This window comes from Mauremys reevesii, linkage group 4, assembly GCF_016161935.1.
Source record: "Mauremys reevesii isolate NIE-2019 linkage group 4, ASM1616193v1, whole genome shotgun sequence".
NCBI lineage: Eukaryota > Metazoa > Chordata > Testudines > Geoemydidae > Mauremys > Mauremys reevesii.
The window spans coordinates 15,840,374-15,858,556 of record NC_052626.1 but is presented as its reverse complement, the minus strand read 5'-3'; the positions used below and the strand labels follow the sequence as shown (position 1 = coordinate 15,858,556).

The window sequence follows — 18,183 nt, the reverse complement described above, 5'->3', positions numbered from 1 at the left end:
CCTCCTCCCTCTGTCGCCTCCTTCAACTCACATTTCTCTGGCATTTCATTTCATCCTCTGTCTCTGGTCTTCAACCCTTTCCTCCCTCACTTAACTCCTGGTCTTTCACCTGGACCTGGTGCTTCTTCAACTGATGCTGATCCGAGCCACCTGCAACTCTCTTAGCTTTGATGCCTGTCCCCTAAGGATCTTTTTTTTTGCTCTCCACCTTTTTCCCGGCTGGTCAAGTCTCGAGCTCTTCAACAAGAGGCTCCTGTGACCACCTCGGCCCTTCCTCCCTGTCTCATGGCCTCGATCATCTCATCGGGAGTGACATGACCTCCCTTCCTCCCGGTACGCTTCCATTTGGGCAGACTTCCAATGCCTTTTCATCGCCTCCCCATTCATCGCTCCCTTATTTTGTGCCCCCACTTTTCGTCTACCTCGTCGCTCACTTTTTTTTGTTCGGATTGCGAACTTCACTTCTGGTTCCACGTTGTTGACCCCATACGCTTGTGACTCGACCACCCTCTCAGACCCAGCCTCCGTCAGAGCTTGGACTCACTTCCATGTTGGTCTGGCCGAGCGCGTTGCACCTCTTCCAGGCACGCCCATTCCAGCCTGCCTGGCCACCTTACTGCTCGTTTCACAGGCATCCTTTTCCTCTTCCTCCTCACTTCTCCCTCTCTTTGGTCTTTCCCTGAGACCTCTGGGTGGCTATATGTTGATCCTCCCTGGAGCCTCAGATTCAATCACTCCAAGAACTGTTCCCCTTCCACACCATCTGTTTTGTGCCCACCGAGATGTCACTCTTGGATCAGACCTCCTTCCAAAAGAATCACCTACATGGAATGGATATGAGCAATCACTGTTGTTGTTCTGAGATCTCCACTCATTCACCCCCTCTTGCCACTGTGAGATGTGTTGCTCATATCGCCTCACGGGTGGAGGTCGGATGGTGGCCAATCTGGGGGCACTCCAGGTGGCCACACCGAGCACGCCCATGATAGCACGCGGTGCTTTAACGCACTATATGGATTGCCTGTTGTATACATTCCCGCATCTCTGCGAGGTAGGGCAGTCTGGGTCAGCAGACATTAAGGGTATTCTGTAAATAAAAAAAAAGTTTTCAAGAAGTTATATTTGGTCTGTGATCCGATTTTTATGGAGATCTTCAGCTACTATAGGGAATGTACCTTCTCAAACAAATAGTTATTTGTAAAGTTCACTTTTCTCTTTTAAATCAATGATAGCTTGTCCTTCAAATCCTTCCTTAACATTTTCCTTTGCCGTGATGCCAACAAAAAAAACTTGACCACAGGCAGCTAGTGAGCTGAGATCACTGCCTAGCATGCTGACCAATATTGTCTAACTATTTCCTTGTACTCCACTGTCTCTATTTCCATCTGTTGTCTCTTTTCTTATACTTAAATTGTAAGCTCTTTTGTGCAGGGGGATCATCTCTTTGATCTATGTTTATATAGGGATGAGGGGAAATGTGTAGAAGGAATTCTGGAAATCTTTGACATGCTCCTGGCCACAACATCAAGATTTCGAGAGCTGAAATTACAGCACAAGGAGTATCTGTGTGTCAAGGCTATGATTCTTCTCAATTCCAGTGAGTACACATTTGCCGTTGAGGTATGTCAAGTTGTGCTGACTATTTAGGGGAAAACTCTGTGTCTAAAATTGGCAAAAATATCAAAGGACACATGAACCATTTGAAAAAAAAATGAAAGAAAAAATAGAAAGTGCTTTTTGTTGCTAACGTTTTCATGGCTTTTTGTTTGGTATATTCAGTCAAGTCCTAGGTCATATTATTATTATTAGACAGAAAGATATTTTTGGGCTGCATTCCAGGGTAAAACCTGGTAAAGGGACTCAAAAGTCTGCACGCACTCTTCAGGGAGTGGAGTTTATGGCCCACAGAAGGGTCAGGAGCTTGTCCTTTTAAATTGCTGGAGCCTGCTGATCAGTGGGAAATTCTGCTCTTATCCCTCTGGATCAGGGGCATTTGTGATGTGGGTAAGCCCCTCTGGGCTGCTGTCTGCGGCCTCTTTGCTCCCTTTATACCACAGGTTTTTTTATTATTATTAATTCACCAGCAGAAATAATGTAAAGCATTCAGCTGATCTGCAAAATGTTTTTGGGAACTACATCCCTGGTTTACATTCTCTTACACCAGTGGTTCATGTTATGTATTGGCCTTGTTCTTGGTAGACTTCGCTGTAATCATTTCATCCCAGAGTCCATCGTGTAGTGATGTGACTCAAAACAACATCTGTATAAACAAATTATGAAATTGTTTACATCTACTATTTTCTGTATGTAGCCTAAGGATAATTCTGAAGGGGAATCAGAGATACTTATGTCCAGCTGTTGTCTATCCATAAATAAGTAAAGTACCAGTATTTTAATAGAAAACAGAATTTTATCCTTTTACTTAGCAAGTTTGTCAACACATTTTCTTAAGAGTCTTGCTCATCTAATAATCTAAATATGTGATCAAAACCATTTCACAAGTACAAAAAAGTCAAGCTTGTTAAAAAATTATTCAGACAAACAAAAATGTGATGGTTGTAAAACAGCCATGTTAGAAAAAAGCTAGCCATTTAAATGGTAAAATTAAATGAGATACCATTGAAGAGAACTCAGTACTGCCTCCTAAATCTCTGTGTGGGCTTAAAAACCATAGGTATTCACAAGTGCTCATATTATTGGTACAAGGCTCCTTCCATGTCATCTGAGGGCAAAACAGGAGGAGGACATAATCTCCTGTCAACATGCATATGGTGATGGGCTGGCATGATCTTTTTTTAAACATGGAAGCATTTAAGATAGAATTTTTAAAAGCATCTACTTGATTTAGAAGCACAAGTCTATGGTACTTAGACTCCTAAATCACTTATGTGCCTTTGAAAATCCCACCCTTAGAGAGAGATCATTTCTCCTTGGAAACTAGGATCTCTGATACCAGCTAGAGTACTTTTTGGGGACAGGGCTGTGGGGCTATTATTTTTCTTTTTTTCTTTTCCTTTCCTTTGGGACTCACTGCCTTAAATAATTATTTTCTTACAGGGTCCTTACATGGTCACGGTATTTTAGGTATCTTGTGTAAGCGCCTCAGTTTAAACTCAGTAATCATATCCCATACCTGTATGATTTTTTTTTCTTTTTTACAAGGCCAGCCTAGATAAGGACAAGAAGAAAGACATAAATACTGTGCTGAGAATTTTGGGAAAGAACGAGTTTAGTAAACCTTGAAATTAGATGTATGTTTAATTTTACAAATGTTGAATGTGTGATAACTATGCTGTGGGTACTCTGTTAATCCTTGAAGGCACCAGCTCTATCACAGTCTGTTAGACAAATCTCTCATTCAAGTCTGTGGAAGATTTTCCAGCATACAGGCTGCATAACTGGCCTGAAAGTGGTTGCTATCATAATGTTGAAATGCCCATTTAGAAATTGGGATTTTAAAATTTGTTTCAGTGGATTAAGAAAATTATAGTTTAAAAAAAAACAAACCCCAAAATCAAAATCCTGCAATCCTTACTTTTGGGGATGCTCCCATTTAAATTACAGTAGTGAGGACTGCAGAATTTAGCCCATAGTTTGATACTGTGTGCTTCCATATAACTTTTTGGGTGAAATGGTGTACTGGTATAGCTTTGGGCATTAAAATACTTCATGTCAATGTATGACAAATTGCAGGCAGGAATATGGATGCTATGGATAGACATGACAGATTTTAAGTTTAGATTTCTTTTCTATGCTCTGAAAGCTTTTTTGTTTAAAAATGACTGGCCATTGTTTTCTGATTTTTATTTATCCAAGTGAAAGCATCTGACTTAGGCTACTTTGTCCCTTTTTGCTGTAGGACAAAGTATTTTTTAAATTTTTCTGCATATAGTTGGTAAACACTGAATGCTAGATTTAAACTTCCCTAATGATCAGAGAGGACCATATTATAGATTTAAAGCTTGCAAAACAAGCACAGACACTGAGCTACAAAAGCATCTACTTTTACAAGAGCATCTACGCTCTTTGGACCTTATTTGAGAGTCTAGCCCTTTGTCTATGGGCTTGTCTACACTGGCACTTTACAGCGCTGCAACTTTCTTGCTCAGGGGTGTGAAAAAACACCCCCATGAGCGCAGCAAGTTTCAGCGCTGTAAAGCGCCAGTATAGACCGTGCACCAGCGCTCTAAAAACCCACCTCTACTAGGGGCGTAGTGACTACACAAGCCATGTTAAAGCGTTGCCGTTGCAGCACTTTAACGTTGCCAGTGTAGACTAGCCCTATGTCTCCTTCTCTCATATGCTGAAGAGTCTATGCTTTTGAGTGAGCAGTGTGATAACAGTACATGGGATAACCTAATAAAAATAACTTCTTGTCCAGATTTTCACAGCAAGTCACCTGTCTGCTCTCTGAAGTACTGAAGACAAAAGCTAAAAGGGTTCTTAGGCTTAGGCTTATACAAGGATCTGATATATTTTCTTATTGCAGTTTGCTGGTATGTAAAACACCATAAGCTCTTAAACAACTACTACATTGTTTTATTTTTACTATGGTGCCTTTAATATGGTTCTGAAATCCCTGTTCTTTTTTTCCTTTCTGTGAGTAAGAACACTAAGATCCCATTCTAACAATCTATTGACTTTCCAGTGTGAATTATAGTTTACAGAAAGCTCTTTCCTCAGTCTTCTCTAGTTCCTGACAAAGGCAAGTTACCTGCAGCTGTTCTATAATCTGCAGCAGACTTGCGATCTAGTACAATATGTGGCAAATCAAGTTGTGTAGAGGCTACATTGTGGTTTCTTCTTCATGGATAATTCAGCATTATTAAATTAAAAGAAGCATAATTAATTAAACATTTTTCAGTTGTCACAGTCTTCATATTATTCCCACTGCAGCAGCTCAGGACACAACATTGAACAGGTTAAGTTGTTCTGCAAGCACTGTTGTGTTTTCAGTCGTGTCCATTTTAGTATTTGGAGATGGCATCAGGTGCCAATAGTAGAAGGCTTGTAATATTTTGATTATCTCCACAGTAAACTTTTTAGGAATATTACAAATGGGAAACTATCTGTCTGATATGCAATTTTAGGATTTAAATATGAAGGATTGCTTGTTGTTTCACAGCACTCCCATTGAGAAGTAGGTTTTCTTCTTTAAGTGCTTGCTCATATTGATTCCAATTAGGTGTGCACGCACCATGGGCACAGTCCTTGTAAAGTTTTTTTTCACCTAGCAGCACCTGTCAGGTCAGCTGTGAAGCCCCCTGGAGTGGCGGTGAATATAGGACCCTGCCGACCTGGCACCACCTCAGTTCCTTCTTACTGCCAGTGATGGTCGTTGGAAGTGCGGTTGCTTGCTTGTTCTTGCAAGTGCTCCCCTAGTTCTATTAGCTAGCTGTGTGTACATAGTTTTAATAGTTTGCATAGTGTTTTAAAGTGAGTTAGTGAGTTGAGTTGTGTAGGAGTGGGGGCTCTTCCCCCACCCCAGCTTTCCTGTTCCCCCTTGGGGTTTGAGTCATGTCTCGATCCCAAGGATTTAAACCTTGCAGAACCTGCCACAAGCCCATGGGAACAGGCAACTCCCACAACTCTTGCCTCAAGTGTCTGGGGGAAGCGCACCCAGCAGACCGATGCAATATCTGCAAGGGGTTCTTCTTTGAGTGCTTGCTCATGTCGATTCCATTTTAGCTGTGCACACACCAACGTGCACAGTTGTTGAAGATTTCTGCCTTAGCAGTGTCTGTAGGGCCGGCAGTGGAGCTCCCATGCGGCGGTATATCAGGCACTGACGGCCCTGCGCCCTCTCAGTTCCTTCTTACCGCCTGTGATGGTTGGTTGGAGCGCCTCGTCTTGCTTTGCAAGAACAGTAGCGGTTTATCCATTGACTTGTTAGTTGTGGTTGTACATAGTTTCATAGTTAGTTGATAGTCTGTGTTAGTTAAGAGAGTCTCCCGTTGGGACTTTGCTCCGAGGGGGCCATGCCCCCTTCCCCTGGCTTTAAGCCATGTGTGTAGTGCAGCAGGCTGATGCCGATCAGCGATCTGCACAATAGCTGCCTTAAGTGTCTGGGAGAAGGTCATTGCAATGCATGCAATGTATGAACTTTTGCCCGCGGACTCAAAGAGCGGGATATACACTTGAGGACATTATTGATGGAGGCTGCTCTTCATCTGGCATCGGAGCCTTCTACTGCGGCACCTACACCCAGCACTTTGGCCTCGGTGCACAGCATGGCGCTACACTCGGCCTGGCACAGCTCCGTCTTGCCAGTGCCGAAGAAGAAGCTGAAGAAACAAAGCCCCTTGGCACCAAAGGACAGAGGAGCATCAGGCAAAGGATCTCTCTCAGGCCATGCGCCCGCTACAAGGAGTCACGGGATTACAGTGGAGATCGGACCCACCAATTCGCCAAGGTACCCCCCACCCCAGGTAGTGGCAAGGGTTCCCAGCCTGTGATGGGGCCTGCAGTGCCTGAAGCAGTCTCAGTGGCCCAGAAGCAAGGCTGACCAACTCCGCAGGTGACTGATATGGCTCTGCTTGAGGCACCAAAGGGGAAGGCCACTGGGATGCTGCAGCATAGACTGGCGGAACGCTCCAGGTCGCTGGATCGCAGACGCAAGTCCCCTTGCTGTGATCTTGGGACCCAGCACCACACCCTAGCTCTCCGGCCAGACGGCTAAGATCTCTGACGAGATCCACTCCTACTAGGCGGGCGACTCTGGACTTGTGGTGTCGCTCCCTGTACTGCCAGTATCGACTACTGTCTGGCCATAGGTTGCCTAGACACCGAACACCCTCTCCCAGAAGGTCTCCTTGTTGTTGGTCCCCATCCTGGAGGCCTCGCTTGGGGTCTCGACGTTGGTCATGCTCACCACGGTACTGTTCCTCCAGAAGGCGGCGCAACTCCCCGTCGCTGTGCCAGGGTCAGTAGGAGGACTTGGGCCTCAGGTTCAAAGGTTCAGACCGTGACTTCAGCCTGTCGCCGAGGCAGGGTGATTCCTCTCTGATGCAGGAGACTGAGGTGGCACCGGCCACGGTGCCGACTCAGCAGGGGCCATGGCAGTGGCAGTACTGGAATCCGTGTGGGGTGCCGGTAATGCCAGTCCAGTACTCCCAGCCCTCCCTGTCCGCATCAGACAAGCCGTCCGAGGTGCTGCCAGTGCCGCAATCGGAGCGCAGCAACAGGGCGGAGGCAGAACCCATGGCCTGTACTCCAGTGCTGAGTGAGCCCTCCCCCAACAAAGAAGGGGGTGACGCCATCCCTCAGGCCACTCAGTCGTTGTTGTCCCCAAATGAGATGGTGGCCAGACCGTCCCACACCAGCAGTCCCCCAGACAATTTTAAAGAGCATCAGGCCCTCCTTAAATGTGTGGCAGAGAATCTAGGCTTGGAAATTGAAGAGGTTGCTGAAGAGATAGACATGCATCCGACGAAGTGGGTATTCACCCACGAAAGCTCATGCTCCAATACATCTGTTCGTCTATAAAGTGCCACAGGACTCTTTGCTGCTTTTGAAGAGATAGAGGACCTCTTCAATATCATCTCTGCCACCACACCTGCAAAAATTGCATTGCCCTTCCACGCAGGGATTCTCAAAATATCCAAGTCTGTGTGGCAAATCCCCTCATCTATTCCATCAACATTCAAGAAAGCGAAAAAGAAATACTGTGTCACTCAAAGCCCTTTGCAGGATCTGTATACTCATCCCCCTGTGGCATCACAAGTCGTGTCCGCGGTCAATGAAAGGGACAGACAGGGCCACCCCACTGGAACGCTCAAAAATAAAGAGGCCAAGAGACTCGGCTTATTCGAGTGAAAAGTTTATTTGACAGCCAGCCTACAATTTAAGGTTTCTAACCACCAATTCTTGCCGGGACATTATAACTTTAACCTGTGGGACTCCCTTAATAAGTTCACGGAGGCTCTCCCACAGGATTGTGCCCAAGAGTTCACCACGTTGGTGAACAAAGGCATGGTGGTGGCCTGCAGAGTCCTCCAAATCGCCTGGGAAGTGATGGACTCGGCTGCCAGGGTGGTCATGTCGGTGATAGCAGCTCCTGGTTGCAGGCTTCTGGGCTGTCTCAGGAGATGCAGACCACAATACAGGATCTGCCATTTGAGGGTTCAGGGCTCTTTTCTGAGCTAACTGACTCTAGGCTCCATGGACTCAAGGACTTCCGAGCCACCCTCCGTTCCCTGGGCCTGCATGCCCCTCAGCAGTCCAGGAAGCTGTTCCGCCCTCCACCTCCTCCAAGGCAATCTAAGTCCTGGGGGGCTCCCCGGTCTGGCTTCTACAGGAGAGGGGACCAGGACAAAGGGTCTAAGAGACACTACCCATCCTCTTGCTGTCCGGCTGCTTAACCTGACCATCCCAGAAGTCAGGGAGGCCAGAAGCAGTCATTTTGAGGGTTTGCTCGAGGACGGCACCCCAGCCAATGTACTGGATCCAACCCTCCCTTTCCTCAACCGCTTCTGCTCTTTCTGGTCGGCCTGGTCCCGTGTCACTTCAGACTACTTGGTGCTAGATACAGTTTCTTCAGGCTACACCCTGCAGTTTACAGCTGACCACCCCTCCCAGCCCCCTTCCTTGTCCCGCTTCAGTGAATTTCTTGATTGCTTCACTTTGTGATAATGGCCTTCTAATAGGAAAATTCTTCACATTTTCAGATTTAAACTATTCTTATGGAGCTTCATTGAGATAATTATTGGATTTTTTAAAAAGCAGCATGCACCTCAAGGTTTGCCTTTTGCTTACAGCAAACTGCAGCTGTTTTTTGTTTTGTTTTGTTAAGTTCCACATGTGACCAAATCTGCCATTCTTGTGCCCCTCACATCCAGGCTGTCTCGAAACTTGTTACTACTTTCTCCATAATATTTCTAAAAGCCAATGTTTTCTTTCTCGTCCATGCAGCTAACTTTCTTCCAAGCCCTCTTCATCTCTCATCTTGATTACTGCAGCCTCCTCTCTGGCAAGGGCTAGAGAGTCTTTGAGGGTGTCTTGCAGGTTGGTTACAAAGTCCAAAATGTTAGTTCCTGGGGAAGATGTAACCCCCTCCCATTGCTGCTTCACCAACTGTAATGGCCCCTTAACTTCGTGGCCAGAAACGAGTTCAAAGGGTGAAAACCCCAAACTGGGATATGATATAGCCCTGTAAATAAAGAGCAACTGCTGCAACACTAGGTCCCAATCATTGGAGTGCTTGTTCACGAATTTACGTTTCATGGCCCCCAAAGTCCCATTAAACCTTTCCAATAGACTGTTTGTTTGTTTGATGGTGGCAACCAACTGGTTCACCCCATGAGCTTCCCAAAGATGTTTCATGGCCCCTGCCATGAAGTTAGTTCCTGAATTTTTAAAGATGTCGGAGGGTCAACCTTCCCTGGCAAAAATGTCTGCCAATGCTTGGCTCACGCTACTAGCCCTGGTGTTGCTTAGATCTACTGCTTCTGGCCACCGGGTGGCAAAATCCATGAAAGTCAGTATGTACAGCTTTCCTCTGGGTGTCGTCTTAGGGAAAGGACCCAGAATATCCACAGCTACACGCTGAACTGGAACCTCAATGATGGGGAGTGGCTGGAGAGGGGCCTTGACCTGGTCTTGGGGCTTTCCCACCCTCTGGCACACCTGACAAGACCGGACATATATAGAAATGTCCTTGCCAATTCCCTCCCAGTGGAATGACTTCCCCAAGAGGTCTTTGGTCCTGTTCACCCCGGTATGGCCACTAGGGTGATCATGGGCTAAGCTCAAGAGCTTTTCCCTATACTTAGTTGGAACTACCAACTGTCTCTGAGGATGCCAGTCCTTCTTGTGCCCACCAAAAAGGGTCTCCTTGTATAACAGTCCTCCTTCAACAACAAACCTGGAACCATTAGAAGAGCTGAGAGGCAGTGGGTCACTCCGTGCCACCGTCCAATGTCCCTTAAGGCTCTCATCTGCTTCCTGCTATGCCTGGAACTACTCTCTCGATGCTGGAGACGTTAATTCCTCACTGGGTTGTGCACTTGGGCTTGGTCCCACTGGAAGCGATGCAGGTGATGGGGGTGTCTCCGTTGATTGTGAACTGTTCTCCACTGGTGCACTAGGTTGTATTTCAGGCTCTGGTTGAGCCTCTTGCACAGGTTTAGCTGCTGCTGCAGGTGCAGGTTCTGTGGCGCCCTCAGTTGCTGGCTCCCCTGACGCTGGTGGGGTTTCAAGCACAGGATCTGGTGCTGACTGCTCCGCCAGTTCCCATCCTTGGGCTGGTTTTGGCTGGGTCCCAGGAACTGGATCTACAACCGCTTTGGTCTGGGGTCTGGTTCTGGGTCCCTGAGCCTGTGGTATCTGGGGACACAGGCTGGGCCCTTGTAGGAGGCTCAGGAATGGAGTTAGGTGTGGAGGCCTGTTTAGCTTGGCTGCAGGTGACCATCCCCACCATTTTGGTTAGCTTCACATGATAGGCTAAGACTTCTCCCAGCAGCATGGGAATTGGGTAGTCATCATAGACCTCAAAAGTCCATATTCCTGACCAGCCCTCATACTGGACAGGCAACTTGGCTGTAGGCAAGTTAAAAGAGTTGCACTATCACTTGGGCCTCTGGGTCGATGAATTTGGAGTCCACTAGGGATTGGTGGATAGCTGACACCTATGCTCCAGTGTCTCTCCACGCAGTAATCTTCCTCTGGCCCACATTCATAATTTCCCTTCGCTCTGGGGGTACTTGCGAGGCATCTGGACCTGAAGGCTCTCGGTGGGACCCCGGGGTGATGAGTTGCAGTTGGTCTTCACGTGCCCACAGTTAGAGCTCAGTCTAGGTTAAGGGCCTTCTTCCATCTTGGCACCTGGATCTTGGGTTGGGGAGGGTTGACCATCCCTGCTGGGGAAATCTCTGGTCCCAAAGCCTCTCCGAGCAGTTCTGCCATGGGATTGGATGTCTGGGCCTGATCTGGGTCTCTTCTCCTAGGCGTACTGCTTTGGGAAGACTGGTTGCTCTAGGGTTTCGGTGACCGACTTCAATTTCATGCACTGGGCTGTTTCTTACCCTAATAGCTACCTTGTTGCCACAAGAGCTAGGGGGAAAAAATAAACTGCTTGTTAGACTTTCTGGCTGTGCAGGCTGAACCCTTTGCCTGCCTGTTCTCCCACAGGCATCAAAAGAAAAACAAAAACTTCCCTCGCTTTCAAGCAGCCAAAAGGAAAAATGTGTCCTTTTAAAATCCTGTGGTCTGTGCTTCTGATTCAAAATGATCCCACCGCTGTGCCACCATGTCAGGGTATACCTCCCCAAATCTGAACTCTGGGGTACAGATGTGAAGACCCGCATGAAAGACCCCCTGAAGCTTATCTTCTACTAGCTTAGGTTAAAACTCTTCCAAGGCACAGTCTTCTGCCTTGGACAGATATTGCTGCCACCACCAAGTAATTTTCACAAATATTCAGGGAAGGGTCACTTGGAATCCCTATCTCCCCAAGATTCTTCACCCCCTTTCCTTGGGAGGCTTGAGAATAAAATACCAACCAGTTGCCTTAGCAATGTGAACACAGACCAACCCCTTGTCTAAGGACTTTGGAATCAAAGGATTCTTAAAAAAAAGGTAAATTTTATTTAAAAAGAAAGAAACATCTGAAAATGCAGGCTCTAGGGATTAAACACCAAAAATAACTTTCTTGGGATTTAGTTTAAAGGTTACAAGCAAAACAAAAGCACCTGGGGTTAGCACCAAGGAATCCACAAACCAAAACAACCAAAAAGATTCCTAATCGCATCTGTCTTAACTTTTCCTGTGCTACTTACATATCTGGGGTTCCAAATGAGGAGTTTCTACGTATGATGCTAATGATTTCCCATACCTGGTTTAAAGATTACAGCTTGTTGCTGCCTTCTCCTCTCTCCAGCCCAAGAGACAAAGAAAAAACCCACCACACCCAGCAGTTTTTTTTCCAATTTAAAAGGGTGCAGCCTCCCTCTTGGTTCCCTGGTCAGGTGCCAACTCAGGTTAAGCTTCTCTTAACCCTTTACAGTTAAGGCAATTAGGGTACAGCTGCTAAGGAGGATTCTCTAGCTACTGACTGGCTGGGTGTCCATAAAAGGGAGCTACCTCCCCTCATTTATCACAGCATCCTTTAAGACTATTTTCCTTTGTGAATCCCTCCATTGCTCTTCCACCATATTAAATTCAAGATTCATATCATAACCTTCAGGGCCAACTCTGCCCCTCCCTAATTATCCAGCTCTGTTTTGTCACATTGGTCTCTTCTGCTCCATCAATAATGCTAGTTTCAACTACTTCCTTGCCTGCTCCTCCCACAGTCTTCCCTGATTAATTTGTTTTATTTCTATCTTTTAACATTTCACAGTTTATGCTAGCGGTATGACACATTTCTGACTTGTAAGGAGGTTTGAACAGGTAGAGCCAAGGAGTTGGCTGTACATCACGCACCGTGCCTTCCTCACTCACTTGATAAGCAGTAAAGCCCTGATCCAGTAAAGTGTTTAAGCAAGTTATGTACCATTTTGCTCCTGGACCCATCCCTATGTAGGAGCTGTTTCAGAGCTGGGAGGGAGCTGTTAGAGAAGCCGTGAAACTGCTCTTACTTAAACAAAGGGCCGGAGTAACCCCTGGGGACATCCAAAATTGGAGAATGCAAAGGTAAGTGAAACTCAGCCAGACCCAAGAATCTGGCCCTGTATCTTTAGTAGATACTAGAAGTCAATTGTTAATGTAGTTGTAATATTGGGGGATACTTAATTAGGCAAATGGCACAACAGAATTGATGAGTAAAAAAGTTTCTATCAGAGATCGAGATCTAACATGAAGAATCATAACATAATTTTAGTAGGACTTGGAATTTATTTTATTTGATTCTATTGAAAAATTACATCCAAAGGCAATCCATGATCATGTTTTTTTTCTGGTGAATTGTAATGCTATTCTGTCTTCTCTTTGTTTAGATATGTTTCCATTATCAGCTGCTGCAGAAGAATCTGAAAGCAACAGGAAGCTACATCACTTGCTTAATGCAGTAACTGATGCTTTGGTGTGGGTTATTGCAAAAAGTGGAATCCCATCTCAGCAACAGACAACTCGTTTGGCTAACTTGTTGATGTTACTTTCTCATGTCAGGCATGCAAGGTATATTTTACAGAATTATGTAACTTTTTGAGGTTTTAATATTTGTTGTTACAGCAACAAACCTTGACCAAGCTCTTGAAATGGTATCATCATTTTAGGGTATTCATTGTAAGATTATTCTAAATTGACAGGATTAACTAAATAATATACTCAAATCACTTTGACATGCAGCACATTGCATCCACCGTAAAGTGCACATCTTATGTAACCCTTCTGCCAGGTGGAGCCAGCAGAAACCAAGGCTGGGTTCAATATGTAGGGGTTCCTTTCCATCGATACAACACAGAACTGGCTTGAGCCCCCACCCAGTAACCTGGGAAATTTACACACCACCCTTGGGTGCCTCTGAGAGGCAATACTTACCCACTCGCAAGCAGAGTCTAAGTGCAGAAAAGAAACTTTTAATAGAAGGAGGGAAGTAACTCGGCTTTAATTTGGTAAAACACCACAAACAGGGCTCATAAACATAAACCATGAGTAAAAGACCCACCCCCAAGTAGGTTGGACAGTGTCCTTTTCCCCTCAGGTTCTTAAATCCAGCAACCCAAACATCCCTTTCATGTGCCCGACCCGTCTCTGCACCCCACTCACAGTTGCTGTCCTTGGTCAGTGCAGACCTAGAGTTCAGAGGTGCAGCTGCAGATTTCACCTCCCCCCGGGTGGGGTAAAGAGGTACCTTACTTGCTCTGCTGCTCGGGCAGTCTCTCGCTGCCCCTCTCCGCCAGCCACCCTGCTGGCTGTTCACCTACTGCTTCTGCTGGCCGCCTGCTTGCTGCTTCCGTCAGCCACCTGCTCTCCGTTCTCGCCACACCTCTCCATCAGCTGTCCTGCTGGCTGCTTGTCGTGCCTCTCCGCCGTCACCCTGCTGGCTGCCTGTTCACCAGTCTTGCCACTCCTCTCCGCCTCACCAGCCACTCGTTTAGCTTAAAGGTTACAAGCAAACAAAAGCATCTGGAGTTAGCACAGAGGAGTCCACGGGACAATAAGAAATAAAAGAAATAACCCTAATTACGTCTAGCTAAACATTCTGATCTACTTACACATTCGGAGTTCAGATAAGTAGTTCTAGGCATGATCCTATGATTTATGATCATGCCTGGCTTAAGCTGCTTATAGCATGGCTGCTTGTCCTTCCAGCCCAGAGAACAACAGACAAAGGCAAAGTTTATTTCCCAGTTTTAAAAAGTTCTACCTTCCCATTGACTCTTTTGGTCAGGTGCCCACTTTTTTTCTTTTTCTGGGGGACTTTTTAACCCTTTACAGGTAAAGCAAGTAAAGAACAGCTACCAAGAGGGATTTTACAGCTAACTGGCTGCTGGGTGTCCATCAAAGGGAGCTATCCCCCCCCGTTATTTATCACAAATGTCCTCCCACTCCAACCCTCAGGTTCCTGCAAGGTCTGCTTCTCCTCCTGTAAGGAGAGTCTTCCTACGCTTCTTCTGCCTCTGATATTCATGGGTGTAGCTCACCTTCCTAGTCTCCAAGAGTGCGACTCTATGATCTTTACTTCTGATACTGGGATAGAAATTTCAGGGCTGGAAGTCATAGCAAGCATAGGGAATATAGGGGACCTTCTAGAGAATACCTGGTACACACCCTCTGGCCATTTACATATTGCTCATATGGTCTTTCTCCATGGTCTTACTGGACACTTTGGAGTGTTCATTAAGCAAGGAGACCTAAGTCTCCCTTGTCACAGAAGTTGGTCAGTACACAACAAAAACAGCCCTCTCAGCTCAACTTCCAGAAGAGGAACAATCTTAGCAGAAGTCCTCTGATGCAATTCCAACTCATATATCATCTTCATTGCCAGAAGAAGCTGTTGTGCAATCTATTTCCTCTCCACCTAATGACTGTAGGGTATTTCAAGGCCTTCTTTGCAGGATGGCAAAAGTGCTGGAGATTCCTGTAGACAGTCCAGTAGAAGGCTCACAAATTATTGGAGATTTTGTCTTTGCATGAAAGACTCAATGCCTATCAGTGAAAGCCTTTTAGAACTTCCCCAGCTACTCTGTCAAAAGCCAGCATCCATACTCATGACCTCAGAAAAGGCAGATAGAAGATACCAAGACCCCTCTGGTATCTCCTTCTCGAACTTCGTGCCTTAGAGCCTTTGTACATAGTTTGCATATAGTAGTGTTTGTTAGTTAGTAGTTAGGGTCCCAGCTGGGACTTTGTCCCAGCTGGGGCATGCCCCGGTCTCCCAAGTTTAAGCCCTGCTCAGACTGCAACAGGCCTATGCCTGTAAGTGACCCACATAGCAGCTGCCTTAAGTGCTTGGTGGAGTCACACATTACAGATCTGGCACCGACTCTTAAACTTTTGGCCGCATCCAAAAAGAGCAGGATATCCGCCTCCAGTCTCTTCTGATGGAGTCCGCCCTCCGCCCAGCTTCTGAGCTGACCAGACAGGTTGCACCGAGTGCCTCGGCTTCCATGCACAGCGCACTGCCGGCACCTGGCTCCTCCTGGCACCATTCTCCATCGCCGGTGCCAAAGAAAAAGGCCAAGAAGCGCTCCTCAGCACTGAGCAAAAGGCCCAAGGGTCAGCTACCAAGGAACCCAGGCCTGACCGCCAGACTATTCTGGCGCCATGTGATCGTGCCTCCCTGGTTGGGGTTCTCAGCCCCCTTAAAAGGTCCGCCACCAACTCCCGGGAGCGATATCAGACTGACACCCTTGCCTGTGCCGTTGTCATCCCAGGCTCCCCAGGCATAGAGAGAACACAGGTCTCCACCTGCTCCAATGATGACCTCGGTGTCGTAGGACCCGACTAAGGCTCCCCAAGAGGGCAAGCCTGTCATTAAGACCCCTCAGGGACAGGGGAACACCGCTGGTCGCCGGACAGACTATCTTCTCCACTGTGTTGAGGATCCTGGGCAGGTCCGAGATGCATCGTCAATCCCCCAGATACCCTCAGCACTACTCACTGTCACGGGGTCAACAGTCCTCCTGCTAATCCTGGCGCTGCTCATCCTCTCACTAGTTGTCCTCCAGGCATTGGTATTGAGTGCCGGCACAGGGGGAACGTTCACTGTCTTGGTACCGGTCTCCCCACTACCATCAGTGGTCTGTTACACCTGGTCAATGGATGGCAGTAACCATGACCAGTAAGCAAATGCAGGTGTCAACGGCTCCTCCCTGGTTGCCGGAAGGTGGTTCCTCCGGTATGGAGGGCCAGTTCATACCATCACCCAGGTCCCATAGGCAAGATTGGGCACTGGATCCCGCTCCTTCCACTCTGGCACTACAGTGGCAGCATGGCTAGTGGCCAATACAGTGGCCTTATTGGAGCGCGTGGGGCGTACCGTTCATGACAATACCCCCTTCGCAACACTTGGTGGCCGTGTCACAGCATTGGTTGGTGGCACCAGGCCCGGTACCGGATGCCAGTTCTGAGGTTGGGGCAGAGGAGCCTGTGCCCACCCCAAGCCTCCTTCTCTGGCGGTGGTCGAGACTCCGGCACCTCCCCCAGCAGTCCAGTCTTCCTCGTCATCCCTGGATGAGGCGGTTGTGGGACCTTTGAGAGCTAGCCCACTGGATGAATTCAGGAAGCATCAAGCCCTTCTCCAGCACATGGCCAAGAGCTCGAGGTGCAGGTGATGGCAGAGCAGGAGGACACCCTCTTCAATGTCCTCTCAGCCTCTACACCCACCAGGGTTCTCAAGGTAGCCAAGGCCCTGTTGCAGATCCCTCCCACCTCGAAATGGGCCGAGAAAAAGTATTTCATTCCAGCCAAAGGTTTTGAATACCTTTATGCCCACCCAACCCCAGGCTCGCTGGTTGTGTCTGCGGCTGAGGACAAGCAGATTCACACCTCTTCGCCTCCCAAAAACAGAGAGGTCAAGAAACTCGATTTATTTGGGAGGAAAATGTATTCAACCGCCAGCCTGCAATTCCAGGGGGCAAACCATCAGGCCCTGTTTGGCTGGTGCAATTTCAATCTCTGGGATAGTCTCAAAAAGTTCCAGGAATCCCTCTTTCAGGGTTTGGCCCAAACATCGGCACCCTGGTAGAGGAGGGTACTGTGGTGGCCAGATGCTCCCTGCCGATGGTATGGGACACAGTGGACTTGGCAGCAGGGTGGTCACATCGGCGGTGGTTATAGGGCGCAGCTCCTGGCTCCAAACAGCGGGCCTCCAGACCATGATTCAAGACCTCCCCTTTGATGGAGTTGGTCTCTTCTCTGATCAAACGGACACCAGGCTACATGGGTTGAAGGACACTAGAATTACCCTTCGCTTGTTGAGCATGCACATGCCACAATCAGCCAGAAAGCCCTTCCGACTGCTACTACCTGCCAAGGCTTTACTAGGAGACAGGATGCTAGCTTTAGTCGCCAATGCCCATCTTCCTCTCACTCACTTGCCCAGCCTGGGCCTGCCAAACACCTAGGGGGCCAGAAGCGATCATTTTGGGGGTGTGCCTGAGAGTGGCGCCCCAGTCAGCCAACCAGCTCTTACCCGCCTTTTCCTCAACTACCTCTCTCCCTACCGCTTGGCCTGGTTGCAGGTTATGTTGAACTACTGGGTCCTGGATTTGGTAGCTTGGGGCTATACTCAGCAATTCTTATCTGCCCCTTCCTCTCACCCACCCCTCACTTCCCCATCCTTCTTCAGGAGAAGCTCCTGCACTTGGGGGCTGTGGAGGAGGTTCCTCAGGACATGGAAGGAAGAGAATTCTATTCCTGAATCCTTCCTAAACAAGTCTCTCAAGAAGTTGAAGTTCCACATGTTCTCCCTGACCTCCATTATCCCTTCCCTGGATCCAGGGAACTGCTACACCACTCTGGATTTAAAAAAACGCTTACTTTCATGTCTCCATATTCCCAGGACACAGGCAATTCTTGCATTTCATAGTGGCTGGGCACCACTCCCAGTTCACAAAGCTACCCTTTGGCCTATCCTCAGCCCCCAGGGTGTTCACAAAATGCATGTCACTGGTAGCGGCTTACCTGAAACGTTGAGGGGTCCAGATTGTCCCGTATCTTGATGACTGGCTCATCAAGGGCAGGTCTCTGGTGCAGGTGTAGAGGAGCCTTGATGTGGTGTGGTCCACCTGCAGTGACCTG

The 18,183-nt window shown here is 47.6% G+C and overlaps 1 protein-coding gene across 9 annotated transcripts in view; it reads left to right on the top strand.

Moving 5' to 3' along the window:
• ESR2 (estrogen receptor 2) overlaps nucleotides 1-18,183 on the top strand; it is a 175,387-nt gene that overhangs the window by 68,899 nt on the left and 88,305 nt on the right. For all 9 annotated transcript variants that reach the window (XR_005597560.1, XR_005597562.1, XR_005597561.1 and 6 more), the window contains 2 exons: nucleotides 1,464-1,597; nucleotides 12,933-13,113. Coding sequence is in view for 4 of the 9 variants with exons in the window: in XM_039534661.1 (XP_039390595.1) it covers nucleotides 1,464-1,597; nucleotides 12,933-13,113 (315 nt within the window). In the remaining 5 variants the exon portion in view is untranslated. The remainder of the gene's footprint in view (nucleotides 1-1,463; nucleotides 1,598-12,932; nucleotides 13,114-18,183) is intronic.